We start from the raw sequence: 21983 nt of genomic DNA on the forward strand, positions 1-21983 counted from the left end.
TGAATGGCTGTTTATATTTTGTCTTGAATATTGTACATGACACAGAATTAGGGCCAGAATGCCATTATATTCAGGAAAGTTCTATTTTTTTTTTAATTAATTCCTTTCCACTCGATTAAATAAGGAAAAACAAAGCATATCTTTGATTCTCTAGCAATCTTCAAGGGTAAGATTTTATTAACATTATCAACAAGATTGGGAATGATTTAAGCAGCAGGGAAGCAAAGAAAAGAAAGCATTGCATCAATCATACTACATTTGACAGATAATGTGGAACGGAAATGTTAATTTAAGGAGAGCTGGTGTCAATTGTTTCTAAATTAAGTGTCTGCCTTTAAGCCAAACATTAACGTGGTTGCCAGGATACAGTTTCATCTCATGAACTGTACAGGAAGTTCACACCTCTGGAAAATGAGAGAATTATACTTCATTGTTCCTTGGAATTGATGGGACACAACTGGATTCTGACCTGATGCAAGGCACAATATGCTGGAGGGACTCAGCAGGTCAGGCAGCATCTGTGGAGGGAATGGACAGACGATGTTCTGGGCCCTTGTTCGGGCAGATTGTAGTGGGTGGGCGAAAGCTGGAAATGAGAGGTGTGAGCGGGACAAAGCCTGGCAAGTCATTGTGGAAACAAGGAACTGCAGATGCTGGTTAAATGGATACATAGTGCCATCTTTGGAGAACATGGATGGGTGACGTTTCGTCAGTCCACAGTCTAACCTATCCATGTTCTCCGGAGAAGCAGCCTGACCCACTGAGTTACTCCAGTACTGCGTCTCCTCTTGGCAAGTGATGGAGGTGAGAGGTTTGATTAGTAGTTTGGAGGACAAGGGTTAGAGTTGAAAAGGAGACAAAAGGATATTAGATAAAGAGAGAAGAATGAGTTGTTAAGCCAGAGGGAGGGGATAGGGAAATGAGGAAGAAAAACAGTAGAGTGGGAGAAATGTGTGTGCAAGGGGGTGGGAGAAACAGAATGAGGCGGCAGTGGTAAAGGGAGGTTGTTACTTAAAACTTGAGATTTCAGTGCAGAGACCTTTGGCGTGCAAGCTACCTAGACCTGGAACTGGGCGACAGCTCGTTTTCACAAATAAAGCTTGTGTAAATACTGCGGCTTGGGAGAATTAGGAAACAACTCCAAGGCAACATAAAATATAATCAAAGATAGACACAAAATGCTGGAGCAATTCAGCGGGTCAGGCAGCCCCTCGGGAAACAAGAAATAGGTGAGGTTTCTGGTCGAGACCCGTCTTCAGAGATCTCGTCCAGAGATGCTGCATGTCCCGCTGAGTTACTCCAACATTGTGTCGCCCTTCTTCAAGAAGTTCGACCAACATCTGCAGTTCCTTCCTACGCACTAAATATAACTGAAGTGTTTACACATGGGCTACCAATAATCTCCAGAATCAAAAGGCAATTAAAACGGCCGGATGTTCTTCAATACGCAAAACCACTAGAATCGAAATGGGCAATTATCTGAAAGTTATTAAAAGGGAAACTGCAGATGTGTGAAATCTGAAATAAAAACAGAAGATTCTGGGAGTACTCAGCGAGTCTGGCCGCATCTGTGGGAAGAGTAAAGGGCCTGTCCCACTTGGCGATTTTTTTCGGCGACTGCCGGTGTCATATCAGGGGCGGCAAACGATTTTGAACATTTCAAAATCCAGCGGCGACAAAAGAAAGTTGCGACACTCGAGGAATCACCGCGAGTCAATACGTCATCACGCCGTTACTTTTTCAGAGATCTGATACGTCAGTCAATTATGCCGGCAGTCGCCAAAAAAAAAATCGCCAAGTAGGACAGGCCCTAAACTGAGTTAATGTTTCAGGCTGGAGACCTTACACAGGGGCCAAGTTTAAATAAGATGTTTGGGGCAGGGTTTAATTTTATTTTAAATATATACACAGAGGGTGGCAGGGGCCTGCAACGTGCTGCCGGAGTGGTGAGAGGGGAAGAGATGATAATGGCATTTAAGAGGTTTTTAGAAAGGCACATGAATATGCAGGGGCTGGAGGGGTAGGCATCACATGTAGGCAGAGGAGATTAGTTTATCTTGGCATCATGTTCCGCACAAAGATTGTGAGCCAACGGGCCTGTGGCTGAACTGGTCGATGTTATATCTGGAAAGGAGACAAAGAAAGACACAGGGAGGCTGAGAGACAGGAATGTCTCTTCAAAAATAAAAACCATGGCAACAAAGGGGATGGGTTCTAAACAAGGTTATTTGGTCAATGAATGAAAAGGGATAGTTGGAGAGGGAGAATATAGATGAGAACCCGGGCAAAATGTGGGAGCTGTGAAATGCAAAGCTGGAGTATATGCTCACCAGGTCATGTTGGGCACGTCCTTCACTCCCAGAGAGATTGAAACAAGCTAGTTAATATTAGCTGGGCAAAGATAGACTTGCCTGGTCCTCATCTTCCACCATTTCCAAAGCATCCAAATCATTTCTGCAATGGGGTGACCTGAACTGCACGCAACACTCCAGATGTGACTGAACCAAAGTCCTCTCAAGCAAATGACTTCCTGACACATACTCAATGTGATGAACCATGGATTCTAATCCAAGGGTTCCAAGGGAAGGGGCCACAGCAGCAGTTGTTTGAATCCTTCAAAATTCCCTCGATTCTCCAAAGACATCAGAATAGAAACTGCCAAAGGCAACTGTTAATATTAATAAGACTGCATCGCTGGAGAACGTGGATGGGTGACGTTTCGTGTTGGTAACTTTCTTCAGACGGATTGTGGGGAGGGAGAGGGAGCTGTGAGGATGGAGGGTCAGGACAAAATGTGGCAGGTAATAAATAGGTGGACACAGGCAAGTGGGGGTTGAAAGGCAGATGATTGGAACAAAGGCCAGAGATAAAAGCAGAAGGTGCGAGACAGAAGGATTGAAGTGTTGTGAATTGTGAAGCCAGAGGAATAACTAGGTGGAGGGGAGAAATAGGTGCAAGTCCCATATCGCTATCATCCTTTCCGATCCATTTACCTGTCCAAATGCCTTTTAAAACTATTCCATGAGGATGCATGGAATTAATAATAAGGATAACAACAATTTAGCACAAATAGCTGGGATAAATGGATGATTTTCAGATTGGTAAGATGCGGTTACAGATCGGCATCAAGGCCAAAATGTCACATTTTATATTTGTTGATTCAGATGAAGAGACCAAGTTTACTTCAGTTGGCAGAATGGGTTAACAGTACAGAGACGGGTGGGAAAGCAAGTTGTGGGAATGAGACAAGGAACCTGCAAATGGCTGGGAGCCATTTGAGAAGATGGCAGATGGAGCACAATGTGGACAAATGTCACGTTCTTTCCACCACAGTGGATAACAAGAGAAGCAAATTATTGAAGTCGTGAGAGACTAATGAATGTGGTGCTGAGAGAGATCTGTGTGCATTTGTACAATAAACACAGATGGTTAGTATGCAGGTAGAGGGGGTAATTAAGAAAGCAAATTAAATGCTAGCCTTTGTCACTAGGCTTTGAGGATTAATGCAGAGAAACCTTGCCACAACTGCACAGGGATCTGGCGAGACCACATCCGCCATCCGCCAGGTAGATATGAATGCAAGGGGATGGGAAGGAGGGAACATTATCCCACTTCCGCAACCACTCCCTACACACTGGGAGCAATTCACAGGGCCAATTAACCTCCAGACCTGTTTGAAGAACCTGCAAACTCCACAAAGCCAGCACCCGAGTCGGGGTCGAACTCGGGTCCCCGGTGCCACGACACAGTAGCTCCGCCCGCTGCACCACCGTGACGCATTTACTCCAGCACTTCGTGCCTTTTTTTGTGAACCACAAGGGAGCACCAGTCGGGGGCTTGCAAAAGAAAGGGGGGGGGGGGGGGGGGTAACAAGGTATATTGAAGTCTGAGAACTCAGTATTCATACTGTTGGGTTGTGCACTACCCAAACGGAACAGGAGGTGCTGATGGACTGGACTGTGGATTTCTTTGCAATCCAACCTACCATTTTAGAAACTTTTAAGTAAAAACCTTCCATTAGCAATTCCATTAATCTTGCTTTTTTGAAACTCCGGTACAAGTTTGAGGCATTTAAATATATTCGGAGCAAGATTGTGAAATTAAATAATGCATGCATACAATCCACTCCAGTTTAGGAGATTGATGCAGGCATGGTGCAGCAATAACTGTCATTGGTGGACACAAAGTGCTGAAGTAACTCAGCCGGTGAGGCAGCATCTCTGGAAAGAAGGAATAGGTGACGTTTTGGGTCAAGACCCTTCTTCAGACTGAATGAAAGGTCTCATTCAGGCTGAAGGATCTCGACCCGAAACCTTGCCATAGAGGGAGTGCAGAGAAGGTTCACCAGACTGATTCCTGGGATGTCAGGACTGTCTTATGAAGAAAGACTGGATAGACTTGGTTTATACTCTCTAGAATTTAGGAGATTGAGAGGGGATCTTATAGAAATTTACAAAATTCTTAAGGGGTTGGACAGGCTAGATGCAGGAAGATTGCTCCCGATGTTGGGGAAGTCCAGGACAAGGGGTCACAGCTTAAGGATAAGGGGGAAATCCTTTAAAACCGAGATGAGAAGAACTTTTTTCACACAGAGTGGTGAATCTCTGGAACTCCCTGCCACAGAGGGTAATCGAGGCCAGTTCATTGGCTATATTTAAGAGGGAGTTAGATGTGGCCCTTGTGGCTAAGGGGATCAGAGGGTATGGAGAGAAGGCAGGTACAGGATACTGAGTTGGATGGTCAGCCATGATCATATTGAATGGCGGTGCAGGCTCGAAGGGCCGAATGGCCTACTCCTGCACCTAATTTCTATGTTTCTATGTTTCTATGTCACCTATTCCTTCCCTCCAGAGATGCTGCCTCACCCAGCTGAGTTACTCCAGCATTTTGTGTCTATCTTCGATTTAAACAGGCATCTGTGGTTCTTTCTTACGCAAATAACTGTCATTGCCTTTTGCTGAAAACCCACACATGATGCATAATTCAAAGCAAATACAAATCTTCCCATTTTATATTAGAACACGGGCATTTCTTCCTCATTTAACTTTGATTTCACGCTGCTAAAACAGCCCTAAACTCAGCTGCTATGCGTTTAAGCAGGCATTACGTGTGAAAATCCACCACAGATGGATCGCACAACAGGAATGTGATATACAAGATGCTTTTACCCAGGAACAGGCTCGAAGTCAAGATGAACATTGGCGCACAAGATAAAACAAATTTGCAAAGAAGGACTGTGCATTTTGTTGTGAACCATTGCAGCATTAGTTACATCTCTGCTTGGTGCCACGGACCAGTCTGAAGATGGGTCCCGATCGAAGACATTGCTTATCCATGTTCCCCTGTGATGCTGCCTGGCCCACTGAGTTAATTTTAGCGTTAAATGTATTTAATAGATACAGCTTGGAAACAGACCCTTCGGCCCAGAGTCCACACCGACTGTTGATCACCCGTTCACACTGGTTCTATGTTATCCCACTTTCTCATCCACCCCCTACACACAAGGGACAATTTACAGAAGAAAATTAACGTACAAACCCGCACGAATAACATGCAAACTCTACACTCACACACAGACAGCACCCAAGGTCGGGATCGAACCCGGGTCCCTGGTGCAGTGAGGCAGCGACTCTACCACCTGTGCCACACTTACTCCAGCACTTTGCGCTTCTTTTTGTAAACCAGCATCTGCAGATTGTTGCATCTGCAGCATTTATTATACTTGGTGACTGCAACTAGATTTGACCGTGGCATGGGCCAGAGTGGAACCGTCATCATCTGTGATCCCCAGCCGACTACCTCCAGCAGATAAGACCTGGCAGCAAGGTAGGAGGACCAATGAGGCCATTCCCTGTCCTAACCCAGCAGGGAAGCTAGTAACATTCCACCTCAGGAATGACAACTAACTCCAGATCACAGATTAAGGCCAGAAACTAGAACAGCTCCCAACCCAAACCATCGACCATCCACTCCCTCTACAGATGCTGCCTGACCCGCTTGAGTTCTTCTAGTAAGGGCTGCACAGTTGCGCAGAAGAGTACAGCGCCAGAGACCCGGGTTTGATCCTGACCACGGGTGCTGTCTGTACGCAGTCTGTACGCTCTCCCCGTGAGTTTTCTCCGGGTGCTCCGGTTTCCTCCCACACTACAAAGTCGTGCAGGTTTGCAGGTTAATTGGCTTTGGGGAAAAAATGTAAATTGTCCCTGGTATGTAGGATGGTGCTGGTGTATGGGACGATCGCTGGTCAGCTCGGATGGGTGGCCCAAGGGGCCTGTTTCTGCCCTGTAATCGCTAAACAAAACCAGCACATTGTGTTTCACCCAACTAATCTTTCTAGTACAGCTACTCCACATCGCAACCCAGTAACGTACTGAATGAGCAACAGTGACAATTCTCATGCACGCACATCCATAGTGGATTTAACAACTCCTAGATTTTATCAGAGGTGCTTTGCATGCAATAAAGTGGCCATTTGTAGAGATGTACAAAACATAAGACTTAAGTCTAGAGTGTTTCATTGTCATATGTACTGAGACGGAACAATGAAACTCTTGGGTGCAGCAGCATGACAGGTCTGTGAACACCGCACTTAATAGATAACATGATAAAACAAAAAAAAATTCAATAAATCAGAAAGCTCCCCCCCCCCCCCCCCCCCGAGCAACCAAGAACATGTGCGGCTTTAGTTTAGAGATATAGCACGGAAACAGGCCCTTCGGCCCACCGAGTCCGCACCAACCAGCGATCCCTGCACATTAACACTGTCCTACACACCAGGGACAATTTACAATGATACCAAAGCCAATTAACCTGCAAACCTGCATGTCTTTGGAGTGTGGGAGAAAACCCACGTGGTCAAACTCCGTACGGACAGCACCCATAGTCAGGATCAAACCTGGGTCTCTGGCGCTGTAAGGCAGCAACTCTACAGCTGCGCCACCGTGCCGCCCCATTGCTTATGCCCCTGTCCCACTTAGGAAACAGCACGGAAACCTTGGGTGGGACGCAAAGTCTCCAGAGGTTTCCGTTCAGGTTTCCTAAGTGGGACAGGGGCATTAGTTGGAGTTTGTAGCATTCAATAGCCTGATGGTTGTTGGGACAGGACAGCGTGACCTACTTAAACACAGCAATCTTTCACAAACAGCAATACAATAATAGGCTGATAATTTGTTTCTGGGATGTTATTTGAGGGACTAGGAACACGTTGCCTGCTCTAGCACGGAATAATGTCGATATGTCCACGGATGAGAGCAGACACACACTTGGATTGCTTCCCATGCAAGGCCAAAACTCCCTGGAAGTATGGCACGTCCACAGAATTGAACTGGAATGTCAGCCTGGATAATTGGGGAAAACCTCTGTAGCAACCAGGAACAGATAGAGGAATATCCAAGGTGGAAAGTTCCTTGAATGATAATGTCCTCGAATACATTCTTGCCGCAACCTGGGTCCTTCTGCTGACATCCATTACCATTGGTCCATGGACACATTTTGACTAAAACAATCCATTCCACAAACAGATGGATTAAAATTTAGATTTACACAAATTTACCGCTGCAGTTGCACACACTATGCATGCAAGTGTGTCACGTACTACACAAAGTAACACACATCTACAATTCTTGATGTGAAAATGTAGATCTTCCACAACCTTGAGATGACCAATTTCATCCGCAAGAAAAGCTGCGTTTGTTATTTTTAAAATCTGTTTTTCTCAGGTGATTTGTCAAATTTATCAAAATATGCTGACACGTGTCACAGGCAATTTCTATGTAGCTCCTGCAATTTGTACAAGGCTACATACAACCCGCTGAACAAGGACCACTAAAAAGCAGAGCTGGGTGGCCCTTGGGAAACTGGTCTATTTAAACCCATGCAATGAAAAGGTGAATGTTCTTTCCTTGGATCTCGGGTATTTAAAAATAAATTCATCTTGCTACATGCTAAAAAGGGAGAGGGTGGGGGGGGGGGGGGGAAGAGAGGGGGGAAGCGAGAGAGAGAGAGAGAGGGAGAGAGAGAGAGAGAGAGAAACACAATGAATTTCAGACAGACAATGTTGACAATTAAAACAAAAAAAAGGTTGAATAAAAATGTCCATAATCAGACTCCCTTTCTAAACAAGTATCCAGTACAAGATCACGTTTATCCAACGTGGTTAATCCAGGAAACATGGAGACTAGAGCAGTGTAAAGTCTCCTGGCTGTGTCTGCAAATATATTATGCTAAATCGGCCTTTTTTTGTTTGCCAGCTTCGGTCATGAAAGGGGAAAGCAATTGCAAAGATGCTTAAAACAAATATACTAGCATAATACCGACTAACAAAGCAATTACAGCAACAACCCCCCCTACCCCCCCCCCCCCCCCCCCGGGACCCGACCCATGCAAGCGGCACTGCTCCACGGTGGAACAGTGTTGTTTCACACTACATCCCCACCTACCTTTAAGGCGAAAAGGAAGCAAGTGATAAAAAGCACCATTGGGCAGGCGGCTCCTCTTTGCAGATCCCAAGGCATTTAATGAAGATAGAGACGGCACAGCAGGGGCAAGGCTGTTAGCACAGACAATGGCGCTTCCCCACACCATCCCTCTCTGCCCACTCTGTATGCTGGAGATTGAGTCCTTGTCTTTCCTCTCCCCCCTCCCCTCCCCTGTCACGACTCCGCTTGCAACTACAACACTTGCAAAAAATCCAAAAAAATCTGCACCCTTCCGTTTTATTTTGTTCTCCACGATTCCTGCAGGCAGCTTTCTCCACCAGTACGTTGTGTTGCAATGATCAATGGGCAGAGAGCATCCCCATACAAAAAGCTCATTCTCCCCTGCTAACCCCGCCCTCCCTCTCCTCTCCACAGAGACTCTGACTGAATCTTGTAACCCGCTTTAAATGCCCGAGAGCTTTCCGTTCCTTTGCATTTAACAGAACCTTCCATCATCATATGTAGGGCAAGGAACGGCTGTGAAATCCAGAGAAGCTCTCAATACGGAAAGGGGAGCAGGGCGAGTGTTACAACACCGCGCTAATTCGCGAATGTCTCCCTGCAGATAGTCTCGTGTGAACATTTAAATGTCAAGTCATTCTGATCGACTGTGTTCAATTAATAAGACGCCTTTCTCGAACGACAGAGGGCTTGGTCCTTCGGCTTGGAGGAGGGGGGTGGGGGGCGAACTGTGCACTCAAATACAACGAAAGACTGTAAGGTCACAAAGATCTTCCTTCAAGTCTGTTCATCCAGGCAGCTAACAAAGAGAGTTCACAATTTTCTCATTTTTTTTGTAATAATGTGGATGAACAAGCGAAAGGGTTTTTTTTTTTTTTTTCAAATTCAGGGTCATGAACAACTTTACAGTGAATCTATTTATGTTATACACACACTTAATATAATCAAAGCCTTTATTTATCTGCCACAAATCAAATCAATGATAACCAAACCCTCTCTCCTGTGTAGGAAGGAACTGCAGATGCTGGTTTAAACCACAGATGGATACAAAAAGCTGGATCAACTCAGCGGGTCAGGCAGCATCTCTGGAGAAAAGGAATGGGTGACGTTTTGGGTCGAGACCCTTCTCACGTATCAGTCACAGAGTGTGGAAACACCCTTCGGCCCAACTTGTCCAGAAATGCCCAGCCAGCACACTAATCCCACCTCCTATGTTTGGCCCTTATCCCTTCAAACCTGTCCTATCCATGTAACTGTTTCTTAAACGTTGGGATAGTCCCAGCTTCAACTGCCTCCTCTGGCAGCTTGTTCCATACATCCACCACCCTTCATGTGAAAAAGTTACCCCTCAGATTCCTATTAAATCTTTTCCCCTTCACATTAAACCCATTTCCTCTGGTCCATGAAGAGGCTCTATGCATCTACCTGATCTATTCCTCTCATGATTTTATACATCTCTATAAGATCACCCCTCATCCTCCTGCGCTCCAGGGAATAGAGTCCCAGTCTACCCAACCTCTCCCTATAGCTCAGACCCTCTAGTCCTGGCAACATCCCCATAAATAGATTGTGGAATCAAGAACCAGAGGACATAGGTTTAAAGTGAGAGGAAAAGATTTAATAGGAACCCGAGGGGCAAGTTTTCCACACTGAGAGTGGTGGGTAATTTTGGAACGAGCTGCCAGAGGAGGTAGTTGAGGCAGGTACTATGACAGCATTTAATAGACAGTTGGGCTGGTACACGTGTAGGAAAGAACTGCAGATGCTGGTTTAAATCGATGCCAGACACAAAATGCTGGAGTAACTCAGCGCATCTCTGGAGAGAAGGAATGGGTGACGTTTCGGGTCAAGACCCTTCTTCAGACTGGTACATGGATAAGAAGGGTTTAGAGGGATATGGGCAAGTGGGACTAGTGTAGCTGGAACATCTTGGTCAGCATGAATGAGTTGGGCCAAAGGGCTGCATGACTAGGATTTGATAATTTTGATAACTTGTTACCCACAATTCATTAGATTATTATTCAGAGTTAATCTCAGTGATTATGTCCACAATAGTAACCAGTTATAATTCATGTTCAAAACTAATACATACCTTTAAGTGACCAGCTCTTACACTCTATAAGGCTTCTGATCCTTACGATAACAGGCACTATTTTTATAACATATATATTATAATATGACATATATGCATTCACATATTATATTTATACATGCACGTGTGTATTTACACACACACACACATATAACATCATGATTTAGGTTCATTTTTGTCACGTATACTGAGGTACAATGAAAAGCTTTGTTTTGAATGCTATCCAATCAAATATACATACAGAGATACAAGTAAGATATTCAAGAGTGAAGTAAACTCAATGTGCTGAATGGCCTAATTCTGCTCCTATGACATGAACCTCAGGTCAATAGATAGATCAAAGGGGTACAGAATATAGTTCTCAGCATTGTAGCACATCAGTTCCACAGACAAATGTCCACAATGGGGCGGAGGTGAATCGGACAGTACCCTAGCTTATGGAAATACCTTTCCGAGGCTTGATAACAGAGGGGAAGAAGCTGCTCCTGTTTGTGCCTACAATACAAATGTAATACAGGCTGGAAATGTAGCCAGGGTTGTATTTTGCAAATGGCTCATTATTGTCATGATACAGTGAAAAACCTTGTCTGTGAGCCATCCAGTCAAATCATACTATACACAAGTACAATTAAGCCATAGAACACGCAACAGTTCAGCACAAGAGAAAGCCCTACAGCCCACAACATATGTGCCCAATGTGATGCCAAGTTTATCTAATCTCTGCCTGCACTTGATCCATATCCCACCATTCCCTGCATGTCCATGTGCCAATCTGAAAGCCCCTTAAATGCCACTGTTGTATCGGCCTCCACCTCCACCCCTTGCTGCATGTTCCAGGCACCCACCACCCTCCGAGTAAAAACACTTTCCCTGTACATCTCCTTTACACTTCACTCGTCTCACCTTAAAGATATACCCTCCAGCCAGTGACATTTCCACTGGGAAAAAAGTTCTGAGTGTCTTCCCTTTTCTATGCCTCTGTCCAGTTGTAAACTTTTATAAGGTATACTTGCCGTACACAAGTACAACAGGACGTGCAAAGAGGAAAATACCAGTGTTCAGAATGTCACAGCATTACTGTCAGTTAGATTGAGCTCTTAGGGCTAAGGGAAGCTACGGCCAAGGTATAATGGGGGGGAAAAAGCCAGAACAGGGTACTGATTTTGGATGATCAGCCATGAACATACTGAATGGTAGTGCTGGCTCGAAGGGCCGAATGGCCTTCTCCCACACCTATGTTCTACATTTCTATGTCTACATTTACTGTTGTAGAGAAAGTGCAGATAAGAAAAACATACAAGTTCTTTAACGAGGTAGGTTGGGAGATCAGGACGACACCCTAGCTTATGGTAGGCCCAGGACCATTCAGAGGTCGAGGGAAGCTGTTCCTGCATCCACTGGTACATTCTTTCAAACCTTAGCCTCTTCTGCAAAATGGGAGAGAGGAAGGTAAGGAGTGACCAGGGTGACAATGTTCCCTATACAGTATTATGTTGGCTGCTTTCCCAAGGCAGCAAGAAGTGTAGATGGAGTAAATGGTGGGGAGTCTGGTATGTGTGATGGACTGGGTTATATCCAAAACTCTCTGCAATTTCTGGCAGTCTTGGCTAGAACTGTTCCCAAACCAAGCTGTGATGCCACCTGACAATATGCTCTCTAATCAGCATTCCCTAAACTAAAAAAAGCACAAGTCGGCCCACCGAGTCCGCACCAACCAACAATCACCAGCACACTAATTCTATCCTACATATTAGGGACAACTTAAAGCCAATTAACTGATAAACCTGCACGTTTTTTTTGGAATGTGGGAGGAATCCAGAGCACCTGGAGAAAACCCACATGGTCACAGGGAGAACATACAAACTCCGTACAGACAGCGCCCAAGGCCAGGATCATACCCGGGTCTCTGGTGCAGCAAGGCAGCAACTCTACCGCTGCACCGCCCTGCCAACCAGGACCTAACCCAGGGGTAGTCCTCTATTCTCCCCCCCCCCCCCCCCCCCAATCTCTCTTGACCATAGCTTCAATGCAGTTGGTCCAGGACAAATTATTGGTGATATTTACCACCAGGTTTGCCAGGACTAGAGGGTCTGAGCTATCGGGGGAGGTTGAGTAGGCTGGGACACTATTCCAGAGCACAGGAGGATGAGTGGTGATCTTATAGAGGTGTATAAAATCGTGAGAGGAATAGACCGGGTAGATGCATAGTCTCTTGCCCAGAGTTGGGGAATTGAGGACCAGAGGACATAGATTTAAGGTGAGGCGGAAGAGTTAATAGGAATCTGAGGGGTAACTTTTTCCACACAAAAGGGTGGCGGGTGTATGGAACAAGCTGCCGGAAGATGTAGTTGAGGCCAGGACTATCCCAATGTTTAAGAAACTGTTAGACAGGTACATGGATAGGACAGGTTTGGAGGGATATGGACCAAACACAGGCAGATGGGACTGGTGTAGCTGGGACATGTTGGCCGGCGTGGGCAAGTTGGGCCGAAGGGCCAGTTTCCACAATGTATCACTCTATGACTCTCCTCTTTGACTCTTTACACCCAGTAACAAAGCTCTCAACCCTCTTCACTTCAGTACCATTTGAACTAGTTGGGTCATGTACTAAAGTCTATGTTTCCTAAAGCCTATAATTGCCACCTTCATCTTGCTGAATTTGAGAGAGAGGCCGTTTTCTTGTCTTTTCATGCAGCACTGTGGCACAACGGTAGAGTTGCTGCCTCACAGCACCAGAGACCCAGGTTCAATCCTGACTAATGGGTGCTGCCTGTATGGAGTTTGCACGTTCTCCCTGTGGCCACGTGGATTTTCTCCAGTGGCTCCAGTTTCCTCCCACACTCTAATGACGTACAGGTTTAAAGGTTAATTGGCTTTGGCAAGTTGTAAAATTCCCCCTAGTGTGTGTAGGTTAGGGTTGCCAACTTTCTCACTCCCAAATAAGGGGCAAAAAGTCAACTTAAGGGACAAATTCCTGATGGCAATTCTTTGACCGACTCGGCCATGGCTGTGTGAATGATGAGTTGGCCCGGGTGCTGGACTGCACACAAAGCCCAGCCAGCGGGCCAGCTGAGGAGTTTGGGCCCGGGCGTCCAGCGGGCTATCCAACTGTGAGAAGGAGGGGTGGTGGTGTCGGCGGTAAGCGAAGGTCCGAATGTCGGACAGCTGGCCGGGCTGCCGACCGACGGGGCCACGGGCGAGGCGCTGCTGCTGAACTCCATGGGCTGCACTACGTCGGGACGGGTGAGACGGGGCCAGACGCGGTGCTCAGACCTGGCAGTCTCCTCGACCCGAGTAGTAACAGTCAAATATGGGACAAGGGCGGTCCCGTATGGGACAAGCCAATTTAACCCAATATACAATATGTCCTAGCTAATACAGGACAGTTGGCAACCCTAGTGTAGGTTAGTGCACGGGGTGATCGCTGGTCAGCGCAGACTCAGTGGGCCGAAGTGTAAAGACTAAAGGTGTTTACTGAGCCTGTGCTACAAATGCGCTTACAGTAAACATAATAAAACAAACAGGTACAGACCAGTTGACCCCTTTGGCTGCTTCCCTGTTAAGCAAGCTTATGATTGCCCTCATTCTATCCCCACAACACTCTAATTTCTCACAGACCAGAAATCTAATAATCTTGGTTTTAAGTGTATTTAGTTTAGTTTTTAGTTTCGAGATACAGCACAGAAACAGGCCCATCGCCCACCGAGTCCAGGCCGACCAGCGATCCCCACACATTAACGCTACCCTTCACACCCTATGGCCAATTTGCATTTATACCAAGCCAATTAACCTACAAACCTGTAAGTCTTTGGAGAGTGGGAGGAAACATAAGATCTCGGAGAAAACCCACACAGTCAGGGGAAGAACGTACAAACTCCGTACGGACAGCACCCGTAGTCGGAATCGAACCCGGGCCTCCGGCACCACAAGTGGTGTAAGGCAGCAACTCTACCGCTGCACCATAGTGCCGCCCCAAGTGACTCAGCATCCTCGGCTCTCTGGAATCCAAGAGTTCCAGAGATTTGTGACTGTCAGAAAATACATCTTCCCCTTAAATAGGCAACTGTGTATTCCGAAACTGTCGTGGAGAGGAAACCTCTTTACAACTTCACCCTGTCAACCTTCCTCAGAATCTAACATTCTTCTGAACTCCAGCAGCTAACAAGCTCAAATGATAACAGCAGAATTAGGCCACTCGGCCCATCAAGTTTACTCCACCATTCAATCATGACTGATCTATCTTTCCCTCGCCCTCCCCATAACACCCGTACTAATCAAGTATCTATCTATCCCTTAAAAATATCCATTGACACGGACTCCACAGCCTCCTGTGGCAATGAATTGTACAGATTCACCACACTTTCACATTAAGAATTTGAACAGCCACCTAGGCAAATAGATCCATACATTAAAGAGCTAATATATACACAGTTCTCCAGATATGGACTCAATAAAACCCAAATGTAAGCATGACCCATACCTTATCTCCTGCAACAGGAGTAGCTGCAGATTCCATTAAGAATTTATTTATCCCCAACTTTGAAATTAATTCTAATCTAAAACACTTGTGCACCTCTCAAGCCCAGCATGAAGGCATTTATTGTTGTATGATGCTAATGATTATCAGGTGTTTGGGTTTACTGGAGTAAATCCTAGGGATCTGATTACTCCAGTGTTAGCAATTGGAATAAAACAAGGCACCTTGCTGTGTAATGGTGAATAAGGGCAAGTAACAAAAAGCATTTGTTGATTATAGGGCCCACTCCTTCCTGCAGCACCTTAGGCATGGAAAAAGGTGCAGGGAATATGTACAAGGATGTTGCCAGGACTCAAGGGCCTGAGCTACAGGGGGAGGTTGGGTGGGCTAGGACTTTATTCCTTGGAGTGCAGGAAGATGAGGCGGGAGTCTTATAGAGGGGTATAAAATCAGGAGGGTGATCGATAAGGAGAATGCACAGACTTCTGCCCAGGGGAGGAGGGGGGTCAAGAGCCCTAGGGTTTAAAGTGAGAGGAAAAAGATTTAATAGGAACCTGAGGGGGCAACTTTTTTACTCAGAGGGTGGTGGGTATGTGGAATCAGATTCAGATTCAATTTCAGATTCAATTTTAATTGTCATTGTCAGTGTACAGTACAGAGACATCGAAATGCATTTAGCATCTCCCTGGAAGAGCGACATAGCGAATGATTTGAATAAATAATAATAAGTGTCCGGGGGGTGGGGGGGTGATTGGCAGTCACCGAGGTACGTTGTTGAGTAGAGTGACAGCCGCCGGGAAGAAGCTGTTCCTGGACCTGCTGGTTCGGCAACGGAGAGACCTGTAGCGCCTTCCGGATGGTAGGAGGGTAAACAGTCCATGGTTGGGGTGAGAGCAGTCCTTGGCGATGCTGAGTGCCCTCCGCAGACAACGCTTGCTTTGGATAGACTCAATGGAGGGGAGCGAGGAACCGGTGATGCGTTGGGCAATTTTCACCACCCTCTGCAGTGCTTTCCGGTCGGAGACAGAGCAGTTGCCATACCATACTGTGATGCAGTTGGTAAGGATGCTCTCGATGGTGCAGCGGTAGAAGTTCACCAGGATCTGAGGAGACAGATGGACCTTCTTCAGTCTCCTCAGGAAGAAGAGACGCTGGTGAGCCTTCTTGATCAGAGTTGAGGTATTGTGGGTCCAAGAGAGGTCATCGGAGATGTTGACTCCCAGGAACCTGAAGCTAGAAACACGTTCCACCTCCGTCCCGTTAATGTGGATGGGGGTGTGCCTGCCGCCCCTGGACTTCCTGAAGTCTACAATGAGCTCCTTGGTCTTCTTGGAGTTAAGGGCCAGGTTGTTGTCAGCGCACCATGCTGCTAAGTGCTGGACCTCCTCCCTGTAGGCCGACTCATCGTTGTTGCTGATGAGGCCAATCACCGTTGTATCATCTGCATACTTGATGATGGTGTTAGTACCATGTACAGGTGTGCAGTCATAGGTGAAGAGGGAGTAGAGGAGGGGGCTCAGCACACAACCCTGTGGAACGCCGGTGTTCAGGGTGAGGGTTGAAGAGGTGTGCTTGTCTAACCTAACAGACTGGGGTCTGTTGGTTAGAAAGTCCAGTATCCAGTTGCAGAGGGAGGGGTCGATGCCCAGGTTACCGAGTTTGGTGATCAGTTTTGATGATATAATGGTGTTGAATGCTGAGCTGTAATCGATGAACAGCATTCTTACGTAAGTGTCTCTGTTGTCGAGGTGGGAGAGGGCGGAGTGAAGTGCCGTTGAGATGGCATCCTCCGTACTCCTGTTCTTGCGGTAGGCAAACTGATAGATGAGGTGATAGAAGGGGTAGAGCTGCTGCCTCACTGCGCCAGAGACCCAGGTTCGATCCTGACCTTAGCTGCTGTCTGTGTGGAGTCTGCACTTTCTCCCTGTGACCATGTGGGATTTCTCTGGACTCTCCGATTTCCTTCCCAGATCTCAAAGGCGTGCGGGTTTGTAGGTTAATTGTCCCTCTGTAAATTGCCCCTGGTGTGTAGGGAGTGGATGAGAAAGTGGGATAACACAGAACTGGTGAGCACAATCTTCCTGCCGAACATGATGCCTGCATGTGATCCATATCCCTCCATTCCCTGCACATCCATGTGCCTATCTGAGAGTCTCTTAAATGTTACTATTATATCAAACAAATCATGGAACAGCCACATTAAATAATGTAAGTGGTTGCACCGTCTAACTCTGGGAAATATAGACGCCCGTCTGAGAAAGGGTCCTGACCTGAAACGCCACCCATCCTTTTTCTCCAGAGATGCTGCCTAACCCGCTGAGTTACTCCAGCACCTGGTATCTATCTTTGGTATAAACCAGCATCTGCAGTTCCTTTCTCCAGACTCCAGTTTATCCATATTACTATGGCATGTCTAAAGCTACTCGCAAATCAGGTTGTACTCTCAGTCTCCTACAACCATTCATCAACTGAGGCAGATGGTGCAAATGGGCGAGATAGACAATGGGTGCAGGAGTAAGCTGTTCGGCCCTTCGAGCCAGCACCGTCATTCAATGTGATCATGGGTGATCATCCACAATCTGTACCCCATTCCTGCCTTCTCCCCATATCCCCCTGACTCTGCTATATTTAAGAGCATTATCTAGCTCTCTCTTGAAAGTATCCAGAGAACCAGCCTCCACCGCCCTCTGAGGCAGAGAATTCCACAGACTCACAACTCTCTGTGTGGAAAGGTGTTTTCCCATCTCCGTTCTAAATGGGGCTGAAGGACTTGTTTCCGTGCTGTATGATTACATAACTCAACATAATATAAATTCTTGGGAGCAATTGTTTTGTTGTTCCTAATGAATCATCATTGACCTCAGACGTGCCAAGGGATGTATTCCCGACACCAAACCTACCTCTTGTGGACCTTGCACTTTTTAAAATCTGTACTTTGTCTGCAGCTGTAACGCCTTGCATTCTGTTTCCATTCTCTTTACAGTACCTGTTATACTTGTGTATCCTCCTGATTTAAATGAATGAATACGTTTATTGACCAAGTATGTACACATACAAGGAATTTGCCTTGGTGCTCCGCTCGCAAGTAACAACACAACATACAGTAAACAATTACGAACAAAACATAAAACATTAAAACATTAAAACATTAAGAATAAAACATTATAGTTCAAACATGTAAATGAAATAAAATTCCACAGCAAAAGGAGGCTACAGACTTTTAGTTATCGATTAGAGCTGCTGCTCGTGGAAATAAGCTGTTTCTATGGCTGGCTGTGATGGCTTCGACAGTCCGGAGTCGCCTTCCAGAGCGAAGTGCTTCAAAGAGTTTGTGGCCAGGGTGAGAGGGGTCAGAGATGATCTTGCCCGCTCGCTTCCTGGCCCTTGCAGTGTACAGTTCGTCAATGGGGTGAAAGTTGCAGCCAACAACCTTCTCAGCTGATCGAACGATTTGCTGCAGCTTCATTTTAATAATGTATAAATGTTTTATTTACCTGTGATAGCACGCTAAATGTAGCAGGTCGAAATATCAGTACACGCAACCCCAGTATATATTGATGGGGCTGAAGTGGAACTTTAAAAGCTGTTCCTAGGAAGAAATATCACCAATTTATCTGCAATTTATCTTGGATCAACCACATCGAAACTATCGCTAAGTACGCACAACAACGCCTGTACTTTCTTTGAAGGTTTAAGCATGTTTCCAACAACGCTCACCAACTTCCACAGATGCACCATAGAAAGCATTTTATCAAGATGCATCATAGACTGGTTTGGGAACAGCTCCATTTAAGACCATAAAAAAATGTAGAGAGTTGTGGGCGTAGCAAAACACAACCATCCTCCCTTCCATCAACTCCATCTATACACGGCTGTTGGCTGTGTGGAGTTTGCACGTTCTCCAACCTCATCTATTGCATCCGCTGCTCGAGGTGTCAACTGCTCTACATCGGTGAGACCAAGCACAGGCTTGGCGATCGCTTCATCCAACACCTCTGCACAGTCTGCATTAACCAACCTGATCTCCCGGTGGCTCAGCACTTCAACTCCTCCTCCCATTCTGTATCTGACCTTTCTGTCCTGGGCCTCCTCCATGGCCAGAGTGAGTCCCACCGCAAATTGGAGGAGCAGCACCTCATATTTCGCTTGGGTAGTTTACACCCCAGTGGTATGAACATTGACTTCTCCAATTTCAGGTAGTCCTTGCTTTCTCCCTCCTTCCCCTCCCCAGCTCTCCCACAGCCCACTGTCTCCGCCTCTTCCTTTTTTCTGCCCGCCCCACCCCACCCCCACATCAGTCTGAAGAAGGGTCTCGACCCGAAACGTCATCTATTCCTTCGCTCCACAGTTGCTGCCTGACCCGCTGAGTTTCTCCAGCATTTATGTCTACCTCCTTGTGACCATATGGGTTTCCTCCGGGTGCTCCCGCTTTCTCCCACATTCCAAAGACGTGCGGAATAATTGGTTTCTGTAAATTGTCCCTGGTGTGCAAGAAGTGGATGTGAAAGTGGGATATCATGGAACTAGTGTGAACGGCTGATCGATGGTCGGTATGGATTTAGTGGGCCAAAGGGTCTGGTTTCATGCTGTGTCTTTCAATCAATCAACGTGGGCGGCACGATAGTGCAGCGGTAGAGTTGCTGCCTTACAGCGCTTGCAGCGCCGGAGACCCGGGTTCAATCCCAACTATGGGCGCTGTCTATACGGAGTTTGTACGTTTTCCACATGACTGCGTGGGATTTCTCTGAGATCTTCAGTTTCCCACACTCCAAAGACGTACATGTATGTAGGTTAATTGGTTTGGCGTATGTGTAAAGTGTCCCTAGTGTGTGTAGGATAATGATAATGTGGGGATCGCTGGACCACGCGGACTCGGTGGGCCGAATGGCCTGTTTCCGCACTGTATCTCTAAACTAAATCAATCATTCAGTCTGCAGTAGAGCATTGTAATATACCTCCTTCAAGAAAACTCATTTCTATTCCAATACAATATGCTCGTGACCTGAATATTGTTCCTATTTGACATCCACAGCATGGAATATTCAATGCCAAGTATTACAGCTTCTCCTTTACATCCTTACATGGGAACAAATTGCTCTCAGTGGAAGGAACAAAGTAGAAATACGTGAAAAGGTCAAATATTTAACAGATCTTTTCTTGAAGCAGGAAAACTAGTCAATGCACTGGCAAGGCGTACTTGGGGAGGTAGAATTGTGCCCAATGTTATTCGACACATAATTGCAAACCATCTATCCAATAATGTGAGGAAAGTGATGAATATTATATTTGAAGCACGTCTAAAAATGTTTGCATTGCTTCAACAAGAATAACAATCTGAAGAAGGGTCCTGACCCAAAATGTCACCTTTCCATGTCACCTTTCCAATACTACAACATGCATTAGTAATGATGAGTGTGAAATATTAAGAGATGTAATATAATATTAGCATCAAATGGTTCCTCCATGTCCTTCTGCCACTCTTCCCAATCCAGCCTCCATGTACCTCCAGACCCCTGGTGTTGCAAATGACGAAAAACAAGGAACTGCAGATGCTGGTTTACAAAAAAAAAGAAAACACAGTGCTGGAGTAACTCAACGGGCTAGGCAGCATCTCTGAGAAGCATGCATAAGTGATGTCTGGGGTCAGGACCCCTCAGACTGGTGTTTCAGGTCAGGACCATTCTTCAGGGACTGAAGAAGGGTTCCAACCCAAGATGTCACCCATCCGTGTTCTCCAGAGATGCTGCTTGACCCACTGAGTTACTCCAGCTCTTAGTGTCTTTTTTGTTTTGTGTTGTTTTAGCTGCCTTCTGGGACGATATGGAAACCAATCAGTGCAAGAGCAAACTCGGATGGACAATTAAAGCTGGTCTGCTCACCCATTTCAGGATCGATGTGGAGGCTTTGGAGAGGAGGTTTACCAGAATGATGCCTGGTCTAGAGCGTATTAGCTAAACGGAGAGGTTGGACACACTTGGATTGTTTTCTCTGGAGTGTTGGATGCTGGGGGGAGACCTGATAGAAAAATATAAAATTATGAAAGACATACTGTCGATAGAGTAGACAGCCAGAATCTTTTTCCCCCGAATGAAAATGTCAAAGACTAGAGGGCATTGCTTTGTGGTGTGAGGGGCAACGTTTGAAGGAGATGCGCTGGGCAAGTTTTTCTTACATAGGTGGGTGCCTGGAACGTGCTGCCAGGAGTGGTGGTGGAGGCTGGTTCAATAGTGGGGTTTAAGAGGCTTTTTGATAGGCACATGGATGTGCTGGGAATGGAGGGATATGGATCATGTGCAGGCAGAGGAGATTAGTTGAACATCATGTTCAGCACAGTGTGGGCTGAAGGGCCTGTCCCTGTACTGTACTGCTCTATGTTCTCTGTAGTGTTGTCTACCTCTCCTGAACTAATGCATTATTGAAAAGGTTAGCCTTCTAGGCAACAAATGTCAGCACATTATTTGTTATCATCTGATAACATCCAAGGAATTTATTGAGCAGGGATGTGATGATCCTAACAGACAATTAGCCCATTCTCCATTTATAGCAGAGGAATTACAACAGCCACTTTTCTTACTGGTTGGAGGCAAAGTGGCATTGTATATCATTGATTGAGCCCTGATAATCTGCTTTGTGAGTTGAATTATTTGTCCCTGATGTGAAGGATGGGATTTTAAGGACAGACAAATGTCAGGCACCAAGCATCTGCTTTGTAGAACTTCAAAGGTTTACAGCATGGGACATTTGGCCCATGGTTTGTGTGGTAGCTCAAAGCCAATCCTAGCATGTTCCCCCTTTAGCTCATTATCACTACAAATCCCACTACAGCGGGGTTTAGCTCCGTTACAGTTGTAGGTTTGGGAAGTGGCAGACGGAGCTGAACCCGAGCATGTGTGAGGTGTTGCACTTTGGGAGGTCGAATGTATGTGGGAAGTATAGAGTTAATGGCAGGAGCCTTAACAGCATTAATGTACAGAGG

The 21983-nt window shown here is 46.1% G+C and overlaps 1 protein-coding gene across 3 annotated transcripts in view; it reads right to left on the minus strand.

Moving 5' to 3' along the window:
* The window catches only part of ptpro (protein tyrosine phosphatase receptor type O), a 131872-nt gene that overhangs the window by 104883 nt on the left and 5006 nt on the right, over positions 1-21983 (minus strand). For all 3 annotated transcript variants that reach the window (XM_033039539.1, XM_033039538.1, XM_033039537.1), the window contains exon 2: positions 8439-8624. In XM_033039539.1, the coding sequence (XP_032895430.1) occupies positions 8439-8513 (75 nt within the window). In that variant the 5' untranslated portion in view covers positions 8514-8624. The remainder of the gene's footprint in view (positions 1-8438; positions 8625-21983) is intronic.

Source organism: Amblyraja radiata, chromosome 21 (assembly GCF_010909765.2).
Source record: "Amblyraja radiata isolate CabotCenter1 chromosome 21, sAmbRad1.1.pri, whole genome shotgun sequence".
In the NCBI taxonomy this organism is placed as follows: domain Eukaryota; kingdom Metazoa; phylum Chordata; class Chondrichthyes; order Rajiformes; family Rajidae; genus Amblyraja; species Amblyraja radiata.